Below are 14,852 nucleotides of genomic sequence, written 5' to 3'. Positions count from 1 at the left end.
AGAAATGCCTACATTTTTAATACAAATACTGAAGACAAGTGCAGATTTATTTTGGGTCTGCATTTACTTCTTAATGCATACAAAAGAAAGTAGGGCTGCCAACAATATCTGATTATCCAAATTCAAATTCGAATTTGATTGATCCGATTCGAATTCGAATGTAAAAATCAAATTCGGACATGCTTATCCGATCCGATCCGATTCGTTTGCAGCCAAACCACTTTTCTGCTTACTACATTCGTAGTTGGGGTGACATGCGCACTATGTATAGCTTAGTAGCATTCCTTACATGCATTACACAAAAGTAAACAAACTTAAAAAACAAACAAACGAAAAAACAGAAAAAGGAAAACGAAAGGAGTTGGTGTGTTAATCTCTTAACTGGGGGTCTCCATTGAAGACCTGCTTCTCTTTTATCCATGACTACACCACCTTCACGTCAGGGAATCTCTGCGCCTGGCATTAAAGTCTCTCAGTTCAATTTCAGATTCCTCTGCACTGCCGGTAAACGGTTCCAAAACTTCTTTAGAATCAAATTTCCAAGACCAACCTAAGGAAGAGGAGGCCAATACTGGGTTGTTTTCTCCACCTCGATCTCAAATGGGTCGGAAGTCAAGCGACTCCGAAGCTAGCCGTTGGGCTCTTCTGATCCTTCTATTGATCGGTCTCGCCTCCTGTTCTCTGGTTTATATGTGTATATCCGTGGTGTTTAGACCCAAGATCATTCCTTCGGTTGTAGACTTGGATTCAGAGGTATTATCGTCATCTATGATTAATGAAGATTTGGAAGGAGTTTCGGGGTCAGAGGAGGGGGAGTGTTGCAAGGGGATCGAGAATTTGGAGCTTTGGGGGGCTGCTGTGAAGTGGGGTTCGGATTTCAAGTTTAATACTTCTGAGGAGTGTTGTCAGGCATGCAAGGCGATGTGCAGCGGCGGAGACGGACCTTGCTTGTGCGATACGTGGGTCTTTTGCGGAAGCAGAGAAACTTGCGGTCCGAAGTTTGGTGAGGTCAGTTGTGAATTGTCATATTCATGCGAATTTTTGTTTGTTGTTCTCTAAAATGTACAATGAGATGGATTTTAGTTGTTTTAATCGTTTTTGGTTAATTGGATAAAATGTGATGATCAAATTAAAAGGTGATATGAGTTTCTTTTATTTCAATTTTCTTATTCAATGGGCATGGACAGCATTCGTTTCTCTGAGTCCTGAGTCCAAATTGATATTCTGGATTGTTTGGTTTGTCTGGAAATGCTTTTATGTTTCTAAATCAAAAACTGCCAAATAGCCTCATACAACTTGAACTGTCCATCCTCTGATAATTGAGCTGTTATTTTGATGTCACGGAACATTTATAGATCTTATGGGAATTGATTTACTGCAAAGTGATTTCTGATGAACGCACAAACGCACATCAAATGTGTTAAGTAATTGCTCTCCAATATAAAGGAAAATGAAATCAGATATTGGAACATAATTGACTTAATCTAAAATGGCATGACAAAACTACATAATGTTTGGTATTTAATGTACAAAGGGCATCGTTCAAAATGGTAGACACTAAATGCGAATATTAAAAATGAAATCGTTTTAGGATTTCGGGAAATGACATCCTTATTTATCACTATAGTGATGACTCTACTTTGGGTTTTGAATGATGCACTTATGCATTCAGATGCCTCTGATAGTCTGATGTTATTATGTGGTCTTGGATGCCAGTTCAGTTGAACTTCATTGTGTATCCAGTTGCACCATTATTGAATTATATACTCCACATCTGGTTGGTATTTTGACTGTTGTAAGTTACAGGTACTCTGTGTAAATTTTAGAGATTTTTATCTCTGGTTGTTCTTTCTGACCGGTTGGAATTTGGATAGTTTTTGCACACTCTTAAAAAGTTATTCTTCTAAATTCTTTGTGAACATTAACAAAATGTATGCGTTTTTTTGTCTTAAATGTTTTTTTGGTAGACAGATATGCACTACTGTTTCTTATATAACATTGGGTTATCTAATATGATCTTCTTGCTTTCAGTGTTGGTTGAAGAAGCAGAGGGATACATTAGCTCCCGATCATCATTTGTCAGGAGAGCCGCAGATTTGGACTTCTGGGCTTATTTTTGGAAAAGGAGAAGTATGTAACCATAACTACTTGTTCTTGAATTCTCTAGCCTTGGCATGAAGAATGGATTTATATGCTATAATGGACCCCACATTGCTTTTCTGCTTGAAGGCATCATCAAATAATAACTGGCATTTCATAGCATTTTCACTTATCTTAATTTAATGCTCTTGTTGCTAAGGCTCCATTTGTTTCAATACGAAAGAGGCAGAAGACTTTTCACTCCGAAACATTTCAGCAGTTCAGCTATATTTTTTGCTCATTTTATTGTGGAAGCCATTGTTTTTTTCCCACTTTTGCATTCAAACAAATAATGCCGAGGAGAATGAGTGAAGGACATGGTACATACACGTTATAAACAATGTAATCAAAATTATGATTTTCCCACTTTTCAACTGTAGCAGGATAATGCTTCTTTTCCTATGAGGTTTAAGATATTTGCTACTAGTTGACTGTTTTTCTTTACACCAATGATATTTACAAACTTATTGAATCATGAATATGGTTATTATAAGGGGCCAGCTCTTAATTCTTTTTCCCTATAGATATAATCTAGAAACTGGCATAACTATAGTTTAAATTGGTGCTTATTATTGACAGCTCTGGGCCTTGAGTTCAGCATAAACCAAACTATGTTGGTCAAAGATGATGAACTGATGATAATAAATAGAGATAGCAATAGCATATGACTTAATCTAATTGTTTGTAGAATGAAGATAATTAGCTACCCTGATACATGAACTGAATAGCATGGTAAACACAATGTAGACAGATTTTAGCAAATAGAATTTCTTCTTTTCTCTTACAAGCCTGTTCCTACTTCAACTTGTCATGGTGGTAACTTCTTATTGTAGGTCCTTGTGTGGGTCATAAGAACCATGGTGAAGGGTATGGATCAACAACTTTTGCCTCAATTTAGGCCATTTTTTTTCTAAAGGAAATTTACCTGGTCATCAGAACCAGTCAAATCATGTATGGCTTTTTGACCAGGCAAACTGACTCTGTAATAACTGAGAAATTTTGATTATTAACATAACCTGACAGCATAAGGAAACGAAGCTAGCATTTTATAGTGCAACATATATCTCATCAATTTCACAACCTAACTAACTCTGAATGGACTACCATGTGAGTTTTTAACAGTTCAAGATCATCTAACCTGATATGGGCAAATGACAATAATGTGAATTAACTTCCAAAGGGAATGGATGCCTCATTGGTACCCTTGAATGTGGGAATCACTGATAGTTTTTAGTACTGTTGGACAAGTCTAAAAACCCTGAATGTTGATTTATTTGTGTAGAGAACACTGATGTGGGCCCCACAGCTGTGGTCCCCACTGTGTTCGTAGGGCAGTATGTGTAATTATTTGTTTCAGTCATGGTAGTGTCAGTTGGTGGTCAGTTTGTTATTTATTTCAGTTTTTATTTACTTTATTTGTCATGTAAGTACTAAGGGCAGATCTGTCATTTTCTCTATGTACTGAACATAACCTATAAATACTAAGAGAGTGGTGGCGGCGGATGTGTTAGAATCTGTCCCTTCTTTCAAACCTCTGTGTTCTCCTGTTCCTCTTCTCTCTTTTCTCCTTCCTCTCACTTTTCTTCTACTTTTCTCAATCTAAAATCTATTAGGGTTCAAGGCTGATTTCAGTCTTGATCATCTACTTGGTATCAGAGCCTATCTAGGGTTTCTCTTGTGTGTCTAGTCCAGCCGACCACATGAGAACCAGCTAGGGCTGGAAGCTTATGAAGCAGTATTCGTTGGCTGATTCTTGGAGATTACCAGGAGAGTTTCACAGCTGTTGAGGACTTGCCACGGCTTGCAGAGTGTTGGTAATCAGGAAGAAGCAGTGAAGGCTAGGGTTCAGGTAACCCTGGAAGGCAAAAAACAACATTCTTTGAGTAAGTTTTATTTAGTTTCCAGAGACTGCTATCAGTCGAGATAGGCTAGACCTATCTAGAAGGAGAGGCCGAACTGCTTTAAGGTTTTTCTCTCCAATCTAGGGTTTTGGGTTGAACCCTCTTTATCATCTTGGAAAGTGATTGTTTTAGGGTTTTCTCTCAGAGGTGATCAGTTTTAGGGTTTCACATTGACCCTACGACAGGTCCTAACTGTATGGTCTGCTTGGAAAGTGCGGCTGAGCACTTGTTTCAGACCTACGATTAAAACCCTAATTTTGCTCCAGCATCTCAGATTGCTCTCTAAGCTGGTTTTTGACCTATTTTTTGGCTTCGAGCTCTTCTAGGGGATAAAAAAACTTGTACGGACTGCTTGGTACTGTGATTTCCGATTGATTTCAGATCAGATTTGTACTGGTTTCATCCATATACTGTGATTGCTGATTGGTTTCAGATCAGACCTGCACTAGTTCATGCATATACCGTGATTACAGATTGGTTTCAGATCAGACCTGTATTGATTCTATACTGATTTCTGATTGTGATCGACTGTCCAAGTGCTGTTTTCGGGTGTAGTGACTCTAACAGTTTGTAACTACTGATTCTTGAGCAAAGATGGAGTTTAAAAATCAGGGAGAAGTAGGGGTGTTCATGGGTCGGGTTGGGTCGGTTTCTTGGGATTTTTCCAACCGACCCGACCTGGTCGGGTTAGCTAAGGTGGGAACCGAAACCGACCCACTGACAGGCCAAACCGACCTGGTTGGTTTGAGTCGGGTTGGGTTGGTTTGGGTCGGTTTTGGTTTTGCTCCTGTACAAAGCCAAATAAAATCAGAATCAATTGATAATTTGATATTCAAGAGTCCAAGATAAATCTAAATTTAATTCAGGTAAAGAATAAAATCAATAAATTCTTCATGTTAAAACAAGTGTCAATAATGGGCCTTCTAGAGTAAAAAACTAGGTAAATCTAGGTAGATAAATCAATAAAATAAAAATTTAGAAACCTTCTAAATTCTAATCTAGGTAAAAAACTAAAAAGGGACACCCAATTGAATTCTAATTGTAATTGCCTAATGGGCTTTCTAGAGTTCTAGTTCTAGTAGAAGTCTAAAAGTAGAAGACTAGTAGGAATTAGGAAACAATCAAATTAGGAAGTAGGAACTACCAAACTAGTAGAATACTAGTTCGGTTCGGGTCGGATTGGTTTCGGTTTTCACGCAAGAAAATCGAAACCGACCCGAGATTTCGGTTTATATATGTGCCCAACCCGAAACCGACCGGTACGGATGAAAACCTAGCTGACTCGGGTTGGATTGGTCTGGGTTGGTCAGTTTGGTCGGGTTGGGCATTCTTATGAACAACCCTAGGGAGAAGGTAGTTTTGGGAACAACAGTTATGGTAGTGTATCTGAAACTGAGTTTCAGATTACAACTGTGAGATTTGATGGGTCAAACTACTTGGAATGGGCCCAATCAGCCATGATGGCTATTGGGGGAAGGGGAAAACTGGGTTACCTCTTGGGAGATGTGAAAGAACCTTCCAAGGAGGACCCAATGTACACCAAGTGGGTTCAAGAGAACTATTTGGTTATGGCATGACTGTGTAATTCTATGTAGCCTCATATAAGCCGAAATTACTTGTGGGCAAAGACAGCTAAGGAGATATGGGATGTTGTGAAAGAAACCTATTCCCAACCCCTTAATGTTGCCAGAGCCTATGAACTGAAGTGTGAGGTGAACAATCTTAAACAAGGAGAGAAGCCGGTTTCTGTCTACTTCTCTACCTTGAAATCCTTGTGGCATGAGATCGACCATCTAGAGACCCTTGAGTGGGAGAGTCCCAAAGATGCACAGACTCACAGAAAGCAAGTCGAGACAAATAGGGTGTTTGAGTTTCTGGCTGGCCTGAATTCAGAATATGACATTGTGAGGCAACAGATACTGACCAGAGACAGTGTGACTCTCTCTCAAGCATACTCCCTGGTGCATAGTGAAGAGACTAGGAGGAAAGTCATGATGCAACCTCAGCCCCCTTCCCCAGCCCTGACAGCTGTTAAACCTAAGTCAGGGGGTGATCCAGAAAGGGATAGGAAGAAGGAAGATAAACGGGACCTGGTATGTGAACATTGCAAGAAACCCAAGCACACAAAAGACACTTGTTGGAAGCTACATCCTCATTTGGTTCCAACAAAACTAAGAAATAAGAAGGGTAGTGCTCATGTGGCTGTGAACACTGATTCAGCATCCTCATCAGGCACAAAAGGCACATCCCTAGAGACCTTAGCCGCGGTTCGGGCTGCCCTCGTACAGTTGGAAAAGGAAGTTGGGAGTTCAGCTCAGCCATCTCAGTCACCATCAGCCCCTGCCACATCTGCATTTGCACATTCAGGTACTCGAGCCTCAGCTTACCATGCTTCAGCTCCAGGTAATACTGACCACTGCTAGGTAATAGATTCGGGTGCATCCGACCATATGACTAGGTTGCCGTCATTGTTCACTTCTTATCACTTGTCCTCTGGCTGAGATAGAGTATCCATTGCTGATGGCTCTCTTGTTCCCATTTCGGGCAAGGGGGACATCAAGCTATCGGACACTATTTCTTTATCTTCTGTCTTGAATGTTCCTAAGCTTGATACTAACCTGCTTTCAGTTAGTAGTATTACCAAACACATGAACTGTTCATTAACCTTTTTCCCTGACTGATGTGTTTTTCAGGATTTGGAGACAAGGAAGGTGATTGGGACTGGTCGTGAGACAAACGGGATCTATCTGCTTGGAGAGAGTTCTCATCGGGAAGAGCCAGTGGAAAAGAAGTCCTTTGTTTCTCAGTTTGTGAGTCCGGTTATGCTTTGGCATAATCGATTAGGTCATTTGTCTTTCCGGTCCTTGAAGAGTCTGTTTCCTGCTTTATTTGAGTCTGTTGAGTTGTCAAAGTTGAGGTGTGAGAGTTGTGAGTTTGCCAAACATTGTAGAACTTCTTACTTTTTGAGTAATAAAAGGAGTAATTATTCTTTTGATATTGTGCATACTGATGTTTGGGGGCCATATCACATCTCTTCTATGGGTGGGTACAGATATTTTCTGTTGTTTGTTGATGACCATACCCGATTTTCTTGGGTCTATCTTATGCGTTCTCAGGATGAGGTTCCTGCTCTGACCCAAAACTTCCATCAGATGATTCTCACTCAGTTTGGGGCCAAAACCAAAGTTCTTAGATCTGATAATGCAAATGAATACTTTGCTAAGCCATTGACCTCTTACCTCCTTAGCCATGAAGTTATCCACCAGAGCACTTGCCCTCATACACCACAGCAGAACGGGGTTGCTGAAAGGAAGAATAGGCACATCTTGGAGGTGGCTAGAAGCATTATGTTTACCTCCAATGTACCTATTCGCTTATGGGGTGATGCTATCCTCACGACAGTATATCTCATTAATTGGGTTCCTTCCCAGGTTCTTGATATGAAAACCCCTTTTTCCCTTCTATACCCAGACGAGGAGTTGTTCACCGTTTCCCTTAAAACCTTTGGTTGTACCTGTTTCGTTCAGCTTCTCGGGTCCATCATTCCAAGTTTGAACCTAAGGCCTCCAAATGCATTTTTCTCGGTTATGCACAAACTCAAAAGGGTTATTGCTGTTATGATCCTGTTTCAGGGAAAAGGTTTGTCTCCATGGATGTCACCTTCTTTGAGGAGACACCCTATTATCCTAGGGTTTCTCCTCAGGGGGAGAGCAGTGAGAGTGGGATTTTGAGTCTCTTTCCATAGGGGAAGCGCAGTGAGAGTGGGATTTTGAGTCTCTTTCCTCAGGGGGAGCGCAGTGGGAGTGGGGCTACTCCTTTACCTATTCCACTGGGTGATGAAGGCTGTAGTGGTGAGGGTGGTCAGAGGGATCAGGAGTTTAGAGTCTATCACAGGCGATGCAGGCAGGTTGATCCTAGTCATCGACAGTCTAGGCCAGATCCAGTTCCTTCTGCGGCTCCAGATCCAGGTATTACAGTCCCGGAGCCCATTGAGACACCTTCCACTTTTGCCACTTCCCCTCCTCCGGATGACCTTGATCTCCCTATTGCCGTCTGCAAAGGGAAACGGCATTGCACCACATCTACAGCCCACTGCATTTCATAGTTTTTATCCTATGATTGTCTATCTCCCTCTTATCGGTCCTATCTCACTTCCATTGCCAATGTCCCTATTCCAAGAACAGTGCAAGAAGCCTTATCAGTTCAAGAGTGGAAAGATGCAATGCAAGTCGAAATGGATGCCCTGTTGAAAAATAATACTTGGGCACTGGTAAAGGAAAGAAATCGGTTGGATGTAGATGGGTATTCACTGTGAAGCATAATGCTGATGGCTCCATTGAAAGGTACAAAGCCCGACTGGTTGCAAAGGGGTTCACCCAGACTTATGGTATAGACTACTTGGAGACCTTTGCCCCAGTAGCCAAAATGACCACCATCCGAGTTTTGTTATCCCTTGTAGCAAATCATTCTTGGCCCTTGTTCCGGATGGATGCTAAAAATGCTTTTTTGAATGGAGACTTACAGGAAGAGGTCTATCAGGCAGTTACCTCCTGGATTCTATGATACAGAGACAGGTAAGAAGGTTTGCCGACTGAACAAGGCATTGTATGGTTTGAAGCAGTCACCTAGAGCCTGGTTTGATAGATTCAGATTAGCCCTTGGAAAGTTCGGTTATGTACAGGCCCAGTCAGATCATACACTGTTCATTAAGAGGGTGGACTCCTCTCTGACCCTGCTTGCTGTATATGTGGATGATATTGTAGTGACAGGAAATGATAGTGGTGAGATTGAGTCCCTCAAACAGCTTCTTCATCAAGAGTTTGAGGTGAAAGATCTCGGTACACTACGGTATTTTTTGGATATTGAGGTTGCTAGATCTAAACAGGGGATCTTTATCTCTCAAAGAAAATATGTTCTAGATCTGTTTGCAGAAACTGGAAAGTTAGGTGTTAAGCCTGCTGATACACCCATTGAACAAAATCACAAGATTAGTGTAGAGGGCGGGGAGCCTTATGAAGTCAAAGTTATGTTCCAACGGTTGGTTGGAAAGCTCTTATATCTCTGCCTCACTCGGCTAGATATCAGTTATGCAGTTAGTGTTGTCAGCTAGTACATGCATTCCCCTAGAACTACTCATTTCCTTGCGGCAGAGAAAATATTAGCATACTTGAAGAGATGCCCGGGTAGAGGTATACTGTTCAAGAACAATAGTCACATGAAGGTGGAGGTTTATACAGATGCCGATTAGGCTGAGAGTGCTGATGACAAGAGGTCTACCTCTGGATATTGTGCCCTTGTGGGAGGTAACCTTGTCTCTTGGAGAAGTAAGAAGCAGAGTGTTGTTTCCCGCTCTAGTGCTGAAGCAGAATACATGTCAATGGCTAACGGAGTGGCTGAAATCCTATGGCTGAGATCACTACTTGAAGAGTTGGGTACTGACTATGAGAAGCCCTTGATGCTGTATTGTGATAATCAGGCAGCTATTAATATAGCCCACAACCCAGTGCAACATGACAGAACTAAACATATTGAAGTTGATCGACATTTTGTGCGAGAGAGGGTCTCATCACAAGAAGTGTGTCTCTCGTATATCACATCTAAGATGCAGCTCGTGGATATCCTCACCAAGTCTGTTCCAAGGAAGAAGTTAGAGGCAGACCTATCCAAGTTGGGAATGATAAATATCTACTCCCAACTTGAGGGGGAGTGTAGAGAACACTGATGTGGGCCCCACAGCTGTGGTCCCCACTGTGTTTGTAGGACAGTATGTGTAATTATTTGTTTCAGTCATGGTAGTGTTAGTTGGTGGTCAGGTTGTTATTTCAGTTGTTATTTATTTCAGTTTTTATTTACTTTATTTGTCATGTAAGTACTAAGGGCAGATCTGTCATTTTCTCTATGTACTGAACATAACCTATAAATACTAAGAGAGTGGCGGCGGCAGATGTGTTAGAATCTGTCCCTTCTTTCAAACCTCTGTGTTCTCCTGTTCCTCTTCTCTCTTTTCTCCTTCCTCTCACTTTTCTTCTACTTTTCTCAATCTAAAATCTATTAGGGTTCAAGGCTGATTGCAGTCTTGATCTTCTACTATTTGGATTGTAGTGAAAATGGAAACTTTGGGGACTATTGAAAAAAGGCAATTTGGAGGCAGTGGTGTGAATGAACTACCAAATGGAATTGGTATCTGAATGGTACTCCTCATTCTGGGGATCACGACGATTCACTCCTATAATATGAGTCTAAAAAATCCATATTGTTAATGTTGTATTTAGATTGCAGGAGAAAATGGCAACTGTGGGGGTAAAGAGAATTGGGAAATGGCAGTTTTTCAAAATTCGTGATTCTTCTGTTTTAGTCCAATTCCATAGTAGAGAGGTAATCAGAGACTGTCAGATTTTAAAATGACAAGTTTACCTAGGGGGAGGGGGAGTATTTTGAATCACACAGAAATGGGCAGGAATCAAATCTAATTTTGACTCCACCCCATGATCCAGATACAGCCTAGGCATGGTCTTAATGTTAAGTCTTAAACAGGAACTATAAGTGGCAGAATAAGGCAATTAACATAGAAAGTATAATAGAATTCCAAGAATCAAAAACCTTTGCTGAGATTGGATTGCAGGAGTAGAATGTAAGTATCAGCTACTAACACTGTTGGTCAAATGGTGTATGGATTTTTTAGGACAAATAGAGAAGTGTGCAGGCAATCACTGAAATCATCAGTCAAGGTGGCGCATTGGGTGAGGACTATGGATCTCTTCTCAGACTTTACTACTGATGATATTATCAGGAACTGGGGTGCAGTGGCAAGTGCTTCATAAAAAAGAACAAAGGTTGGTTGGGACTGGACTTAGACTCCACTGAAAGGGACTTTTGAAGCTAATCTTTGATGGAAGCAGTTTGTGTAACCCAGGACTATCTGGAATGGAGGAGCTTTAAGGGATGAAAATGGGGTTATATTTGCATTGTTTTCTGGACTAACATATGAAGAGAGTTCCATTAAGGCAGAATTCTCGGTAGTAGTTTTTGGAGTACAAAAGGCAAATGATATAGGGGGGTGGAGAGACTCATAATTGAAGGAAATTCGAAAGTATAGTTAAGTTGGTTGATGAAGGAAGGTGATGCATTTGGCTTTACAAGAATGGGAACAAATGTTTCAAGTGGCTCTCAAGAAGCATGCAATTATCAATACAATGGGTAGCAAGATCAGATCAGATACTTCCATGGCTGATACTCTAGTTCAAGGTTCATAGTATTGATACACCCTGATATGGCAGAAGGGGTGTATCGCTACTTTGTACCACATGCATATCATTTTTTTTTATTTTTTTTTTAAAAATAGGGAGGGGTAGGTTTGAGTATTATTTAGCATTTAAAACAGTCAGTATTGGGATTAACCTTAAAAAAGGCATATCAACAGGTGGCCAATATGATACGACATGCCCGATATGGGGCGTATCGTGTTGGTACTTTGAACCTTTCTCTAGTTAAACAAGAAGTACATGGGAGATAATTATTTTGGGCTCAATTGTTCATCCAAACCTTACCTCAACTATATGGGGTTGGCTACATGAATCCTATTTCTTAGGGATGGCAAATTTCCCCTAATCCTTGTGGGGTACCTGCTCCGAATGGGGTGGAGATGGGGATGATATGTATGCTAATATTTTTAAAGGTATGGTTGAATATATTTGGATCGTTTTTAATAGGGTTGTAAATTTGAACTATTTATTTTTAATTTTTTTAAATGAAATAAAAAACAGAAACAAAATGATTGACATTATAAAAAGTCATGGGGACTGGGGATCCTTGTGGGGATGGGGATGAGGATAACCTTGTCCTCCTTGGTGGGGACGGGGATAGGGATTTTCGTGGGGATGGGGATGGGGATGGCTCCCTGTCCTTGCCCCACCCTGTTACTATTCCTACTATTTCTCCAGTCTGTGTTCTGTTTAGTGCCACATCCATTGTTAAATTATGGGTGCTTAAATAATTTCTTACTACTTCTATCCATGTCATTTTTGGTCTACCTATTGCCCTTCTAGCCCCTTCAGCTTGTAACAAATCACTTCTTATGGGTGTTATTGGTGGTCTTCTTTCACATGACAAAACCATCTTAGTCTACTCTCTCATTTCATCACCTATTGGAGCCACTCTGATGAACCTACAATTTATCTATATTTTATGAGGTTTTTGCATGAAATTTTATGTCGGTTTAATTAGATTTTGTCCTATTTTAGCTTGATTGCAAGAAAGATTTCAGGGGCAGCCAAATCAAGAAAAAGAAGGCAAAAGCAAGAAAAGAAAGCCCAAAATTTATCAAGTTCAGCCCAGCCCAGCCATGAGAGAAAGGGAGTTTCATTCGGCCCAAGTAGTGCAAGCTAACTCTTTGGAAAACCCAAGGGAAGAAGCCTAGCAAGAAGGAAATTTCGGCCCAGCCCAAAGAACAGCCTAGAGTGTAGCCTACATGAGCTCAAAAGCAAGCTAAGTTGCAGCCCAAATAGCAGCCCAAAGGGAGCTGGGGTGGCAACTCCTAGAAGTTTCTTGAAGAGAAGGAGGGAGCACTCTAGAAGGTTCATGAGGGGTGTAATACACCCAATTCTAGAGACTTCAAGAAGGGGCAAGAGCCCCCTTGAAAAACTATATAAGGAGGCCTCTAGGAGGGGGAGAGGTGTTCAATTGCTTGAGAGGAAGGCTCTCCTACTCTTAGAGGTTCGGCTACCTTGAGAGAAGAGAAGAAAAGAAGGTTAGGCGCAAGGAAGAAGAAGAAAAAGGGCTGAAGGAAGTTCAAGACAAGCAAGCTAGAAGAGAAGGTGCGCTCGAAATTGGGGGTTTGTGATTCAAAGATCATTTGTAATAACTCAAGTGTAGTTTCATTATCCTTTAATTTGAATTCTGTTTCTTTGTTATATTTTCTTTATTCTTTCTCCTTCCATTCTTCCTTGATGTATTTCAGCTTGTAAAATTTCAGTTCAACAATCTAATTCTTTTTGATTCATTCGAATGGTCATGAATTGTACTTGGAGTTTCTTGAATAAGGGTATTTTTGTAGATTAATTCGACCAACTAACCTTCAAAACTCAGATCTGAATTCTCAGATCTGAGATTGCAAGATCTGAATTGCTTGAAAGAGAATTCAAATCTGCAATTTTCAGATTGGCCGAATGGATCTAAAGCTTGGAATTCCTAGAGTGCTTGAGAGAGATTCTAGGAATTCAGATCTACTATTCAAGAATTGAATTGGATGCAAGATTAGAGATAATTTGCACAATTCAGTTTGTGATCAATTCAGTTTTGACTTGATGCCTTAGAAGTGTTTGAAGAAATGCATGCATGGGGATTAGATTCTTGTTAGAGATAGAAGAATTGTCACTCATGCATAGGATGAACATGTGCTTGAGAGAGGCTATTCATGACCTTGGGGTTTCACCAAACCAAGGCTCAATTATGATTTATTTGAATGATCAAACTTGATAGATTGCTGAATTTTGAGATTGAAATTTACTGCTTACTCTTCTAACTTGATTTGAAAGTAATTGGACCAATGATTTAGATAGATTTTAATTTAGGATTTTTAGCTTTCATTAAAGTTTTGGTTTGATTGTTAATCAGATAAGAAGTACTCAATTTAGTATTGATACTTGTTTCCTAAATCCTCGTGGGAACGATACTTCACTCACTACTTTATTACTTGAACGGCTAGTGCACTTGCTAGTGTCACAATGAGCCACACATCACACTCCTAAGTTCCTACAAATGACTTCATTTTTTATCCTATCCTTTCTAGATTTTCCACTCATCCATCTTAGCATACCCATTCCTGCCACACTCATTTTCTGGACATGTTGTTTCTTGATTGCCCAACACTTTGCTCCATACAACATAGCTGGCCTTACAACTGTTTTATAGAAATTTCTTTTTAATCCAAGTGGTATTTACCTATGACATAAAACTCCAAATGCAACCCTCCATTTTGCCCATTTTGCCCATTTTGCTCTAATTCTATGGGCGACATCCTCATCAATTATTCCTTGTTATGACTTATAAATTGTTGTACCAAGGTACTGAAAAAGGTCACATTGAGTTATCTCTTGGTCTCATATCTTAAGTGCACCCTGAGTTGCACTCACATTATTATTAAATTTACATAGCATATATGTTGTTCTTTTCCTACTTATCTTAAAACCTCTTGTTTCTAAAGCATTTGTCATCAGCAAACAACATGCACCATGGGACCTCCTCCTAGATATGTTTAGTCAATTTATCCATGACCAGTGCAAATGAATAAGGGCTAAGTACTGAACCTTGTGTGAAGGCCCATTGTAACCGTAAAATGTAAGGGGGAGGGTTATTAGGGGCTGTACCCTCTTGGGCTGTATAGATATGTACAAAAACACTCTCAACTCTCATGATACACCTATATTTTCTCTTAATAAAAATTTCTGTTATTTATAAAAAATGGTTTATGGATTCTAATATATATCTTGATAGAGTTTATGCTTTTATTTCTTGGAAAACAAACATTCATTCCAACTGGATGGGCAATTCCAAAGACAAGCAGGAAGCTATATGACACTAATCATGTAAAGCAACTCAAGGATGATTATAATCTGGTTCATTCATTTTTTTACATAAGCAGAAATAATTATTTTATGCATCTGTATAGTATGCACACCTACCCAAAGGATTTAGTGATTAAGAGTTAAGACCTCATAAGTAAACTATATCCATATCTATCTATCTATCTATACACACACACACACACACACACTAGTAGGGACCGTGCGATGTGTGGCCTGGTGTTAAATAGAA

The 14,852-nt window shown here is 40.1% G+C and overlaps 1 protein-coding gene across 1 annotated transcript in view; it reads left to right on the top strand.

Moving 5' to 3' along the window:
* Nucleotides 1-298: 298 nt before the first annotated feature.
* Nucleotides 299-14,852, top strand: part of LOC148848395 (uncharacterized) — a 31,997-nt gene continuing 17,443 nt past the window's right edge. The window contains exons 1-2 of the mRNA XM_088951244.1: nt 299-1,008; nt 2,032-2,130. Coding sequence (XP_088807370.1) covers nt 601-1,008; nt 2,032-2,130 — 507 coding nt within the window. The 5' untranslated portion in view covers nt 299-600. The remainder of the gene's footprint in view (nt 1,009-2,031; nt 2,131-14,852) is intronic.

Source organism: Nelumbo lutea, chromosome 6 (genome assembly GCF_056320005.1).
Source record: "Nelumbo lutea isolate HS-2025 chromosome 6, American lotus-T2T, whole genome shotgun sequence".
NCBI lineage: Eukaryota > Viridiplantae > Streptophyta > Magnoliopsida > Proteales > Nelumbonaceae > Nelumbo > Nelumbo lutea.
Note: the sequence above shows the minus strand (reverse complement) of the source record. Positions and strands in the feature narration are given on the sequence as shown.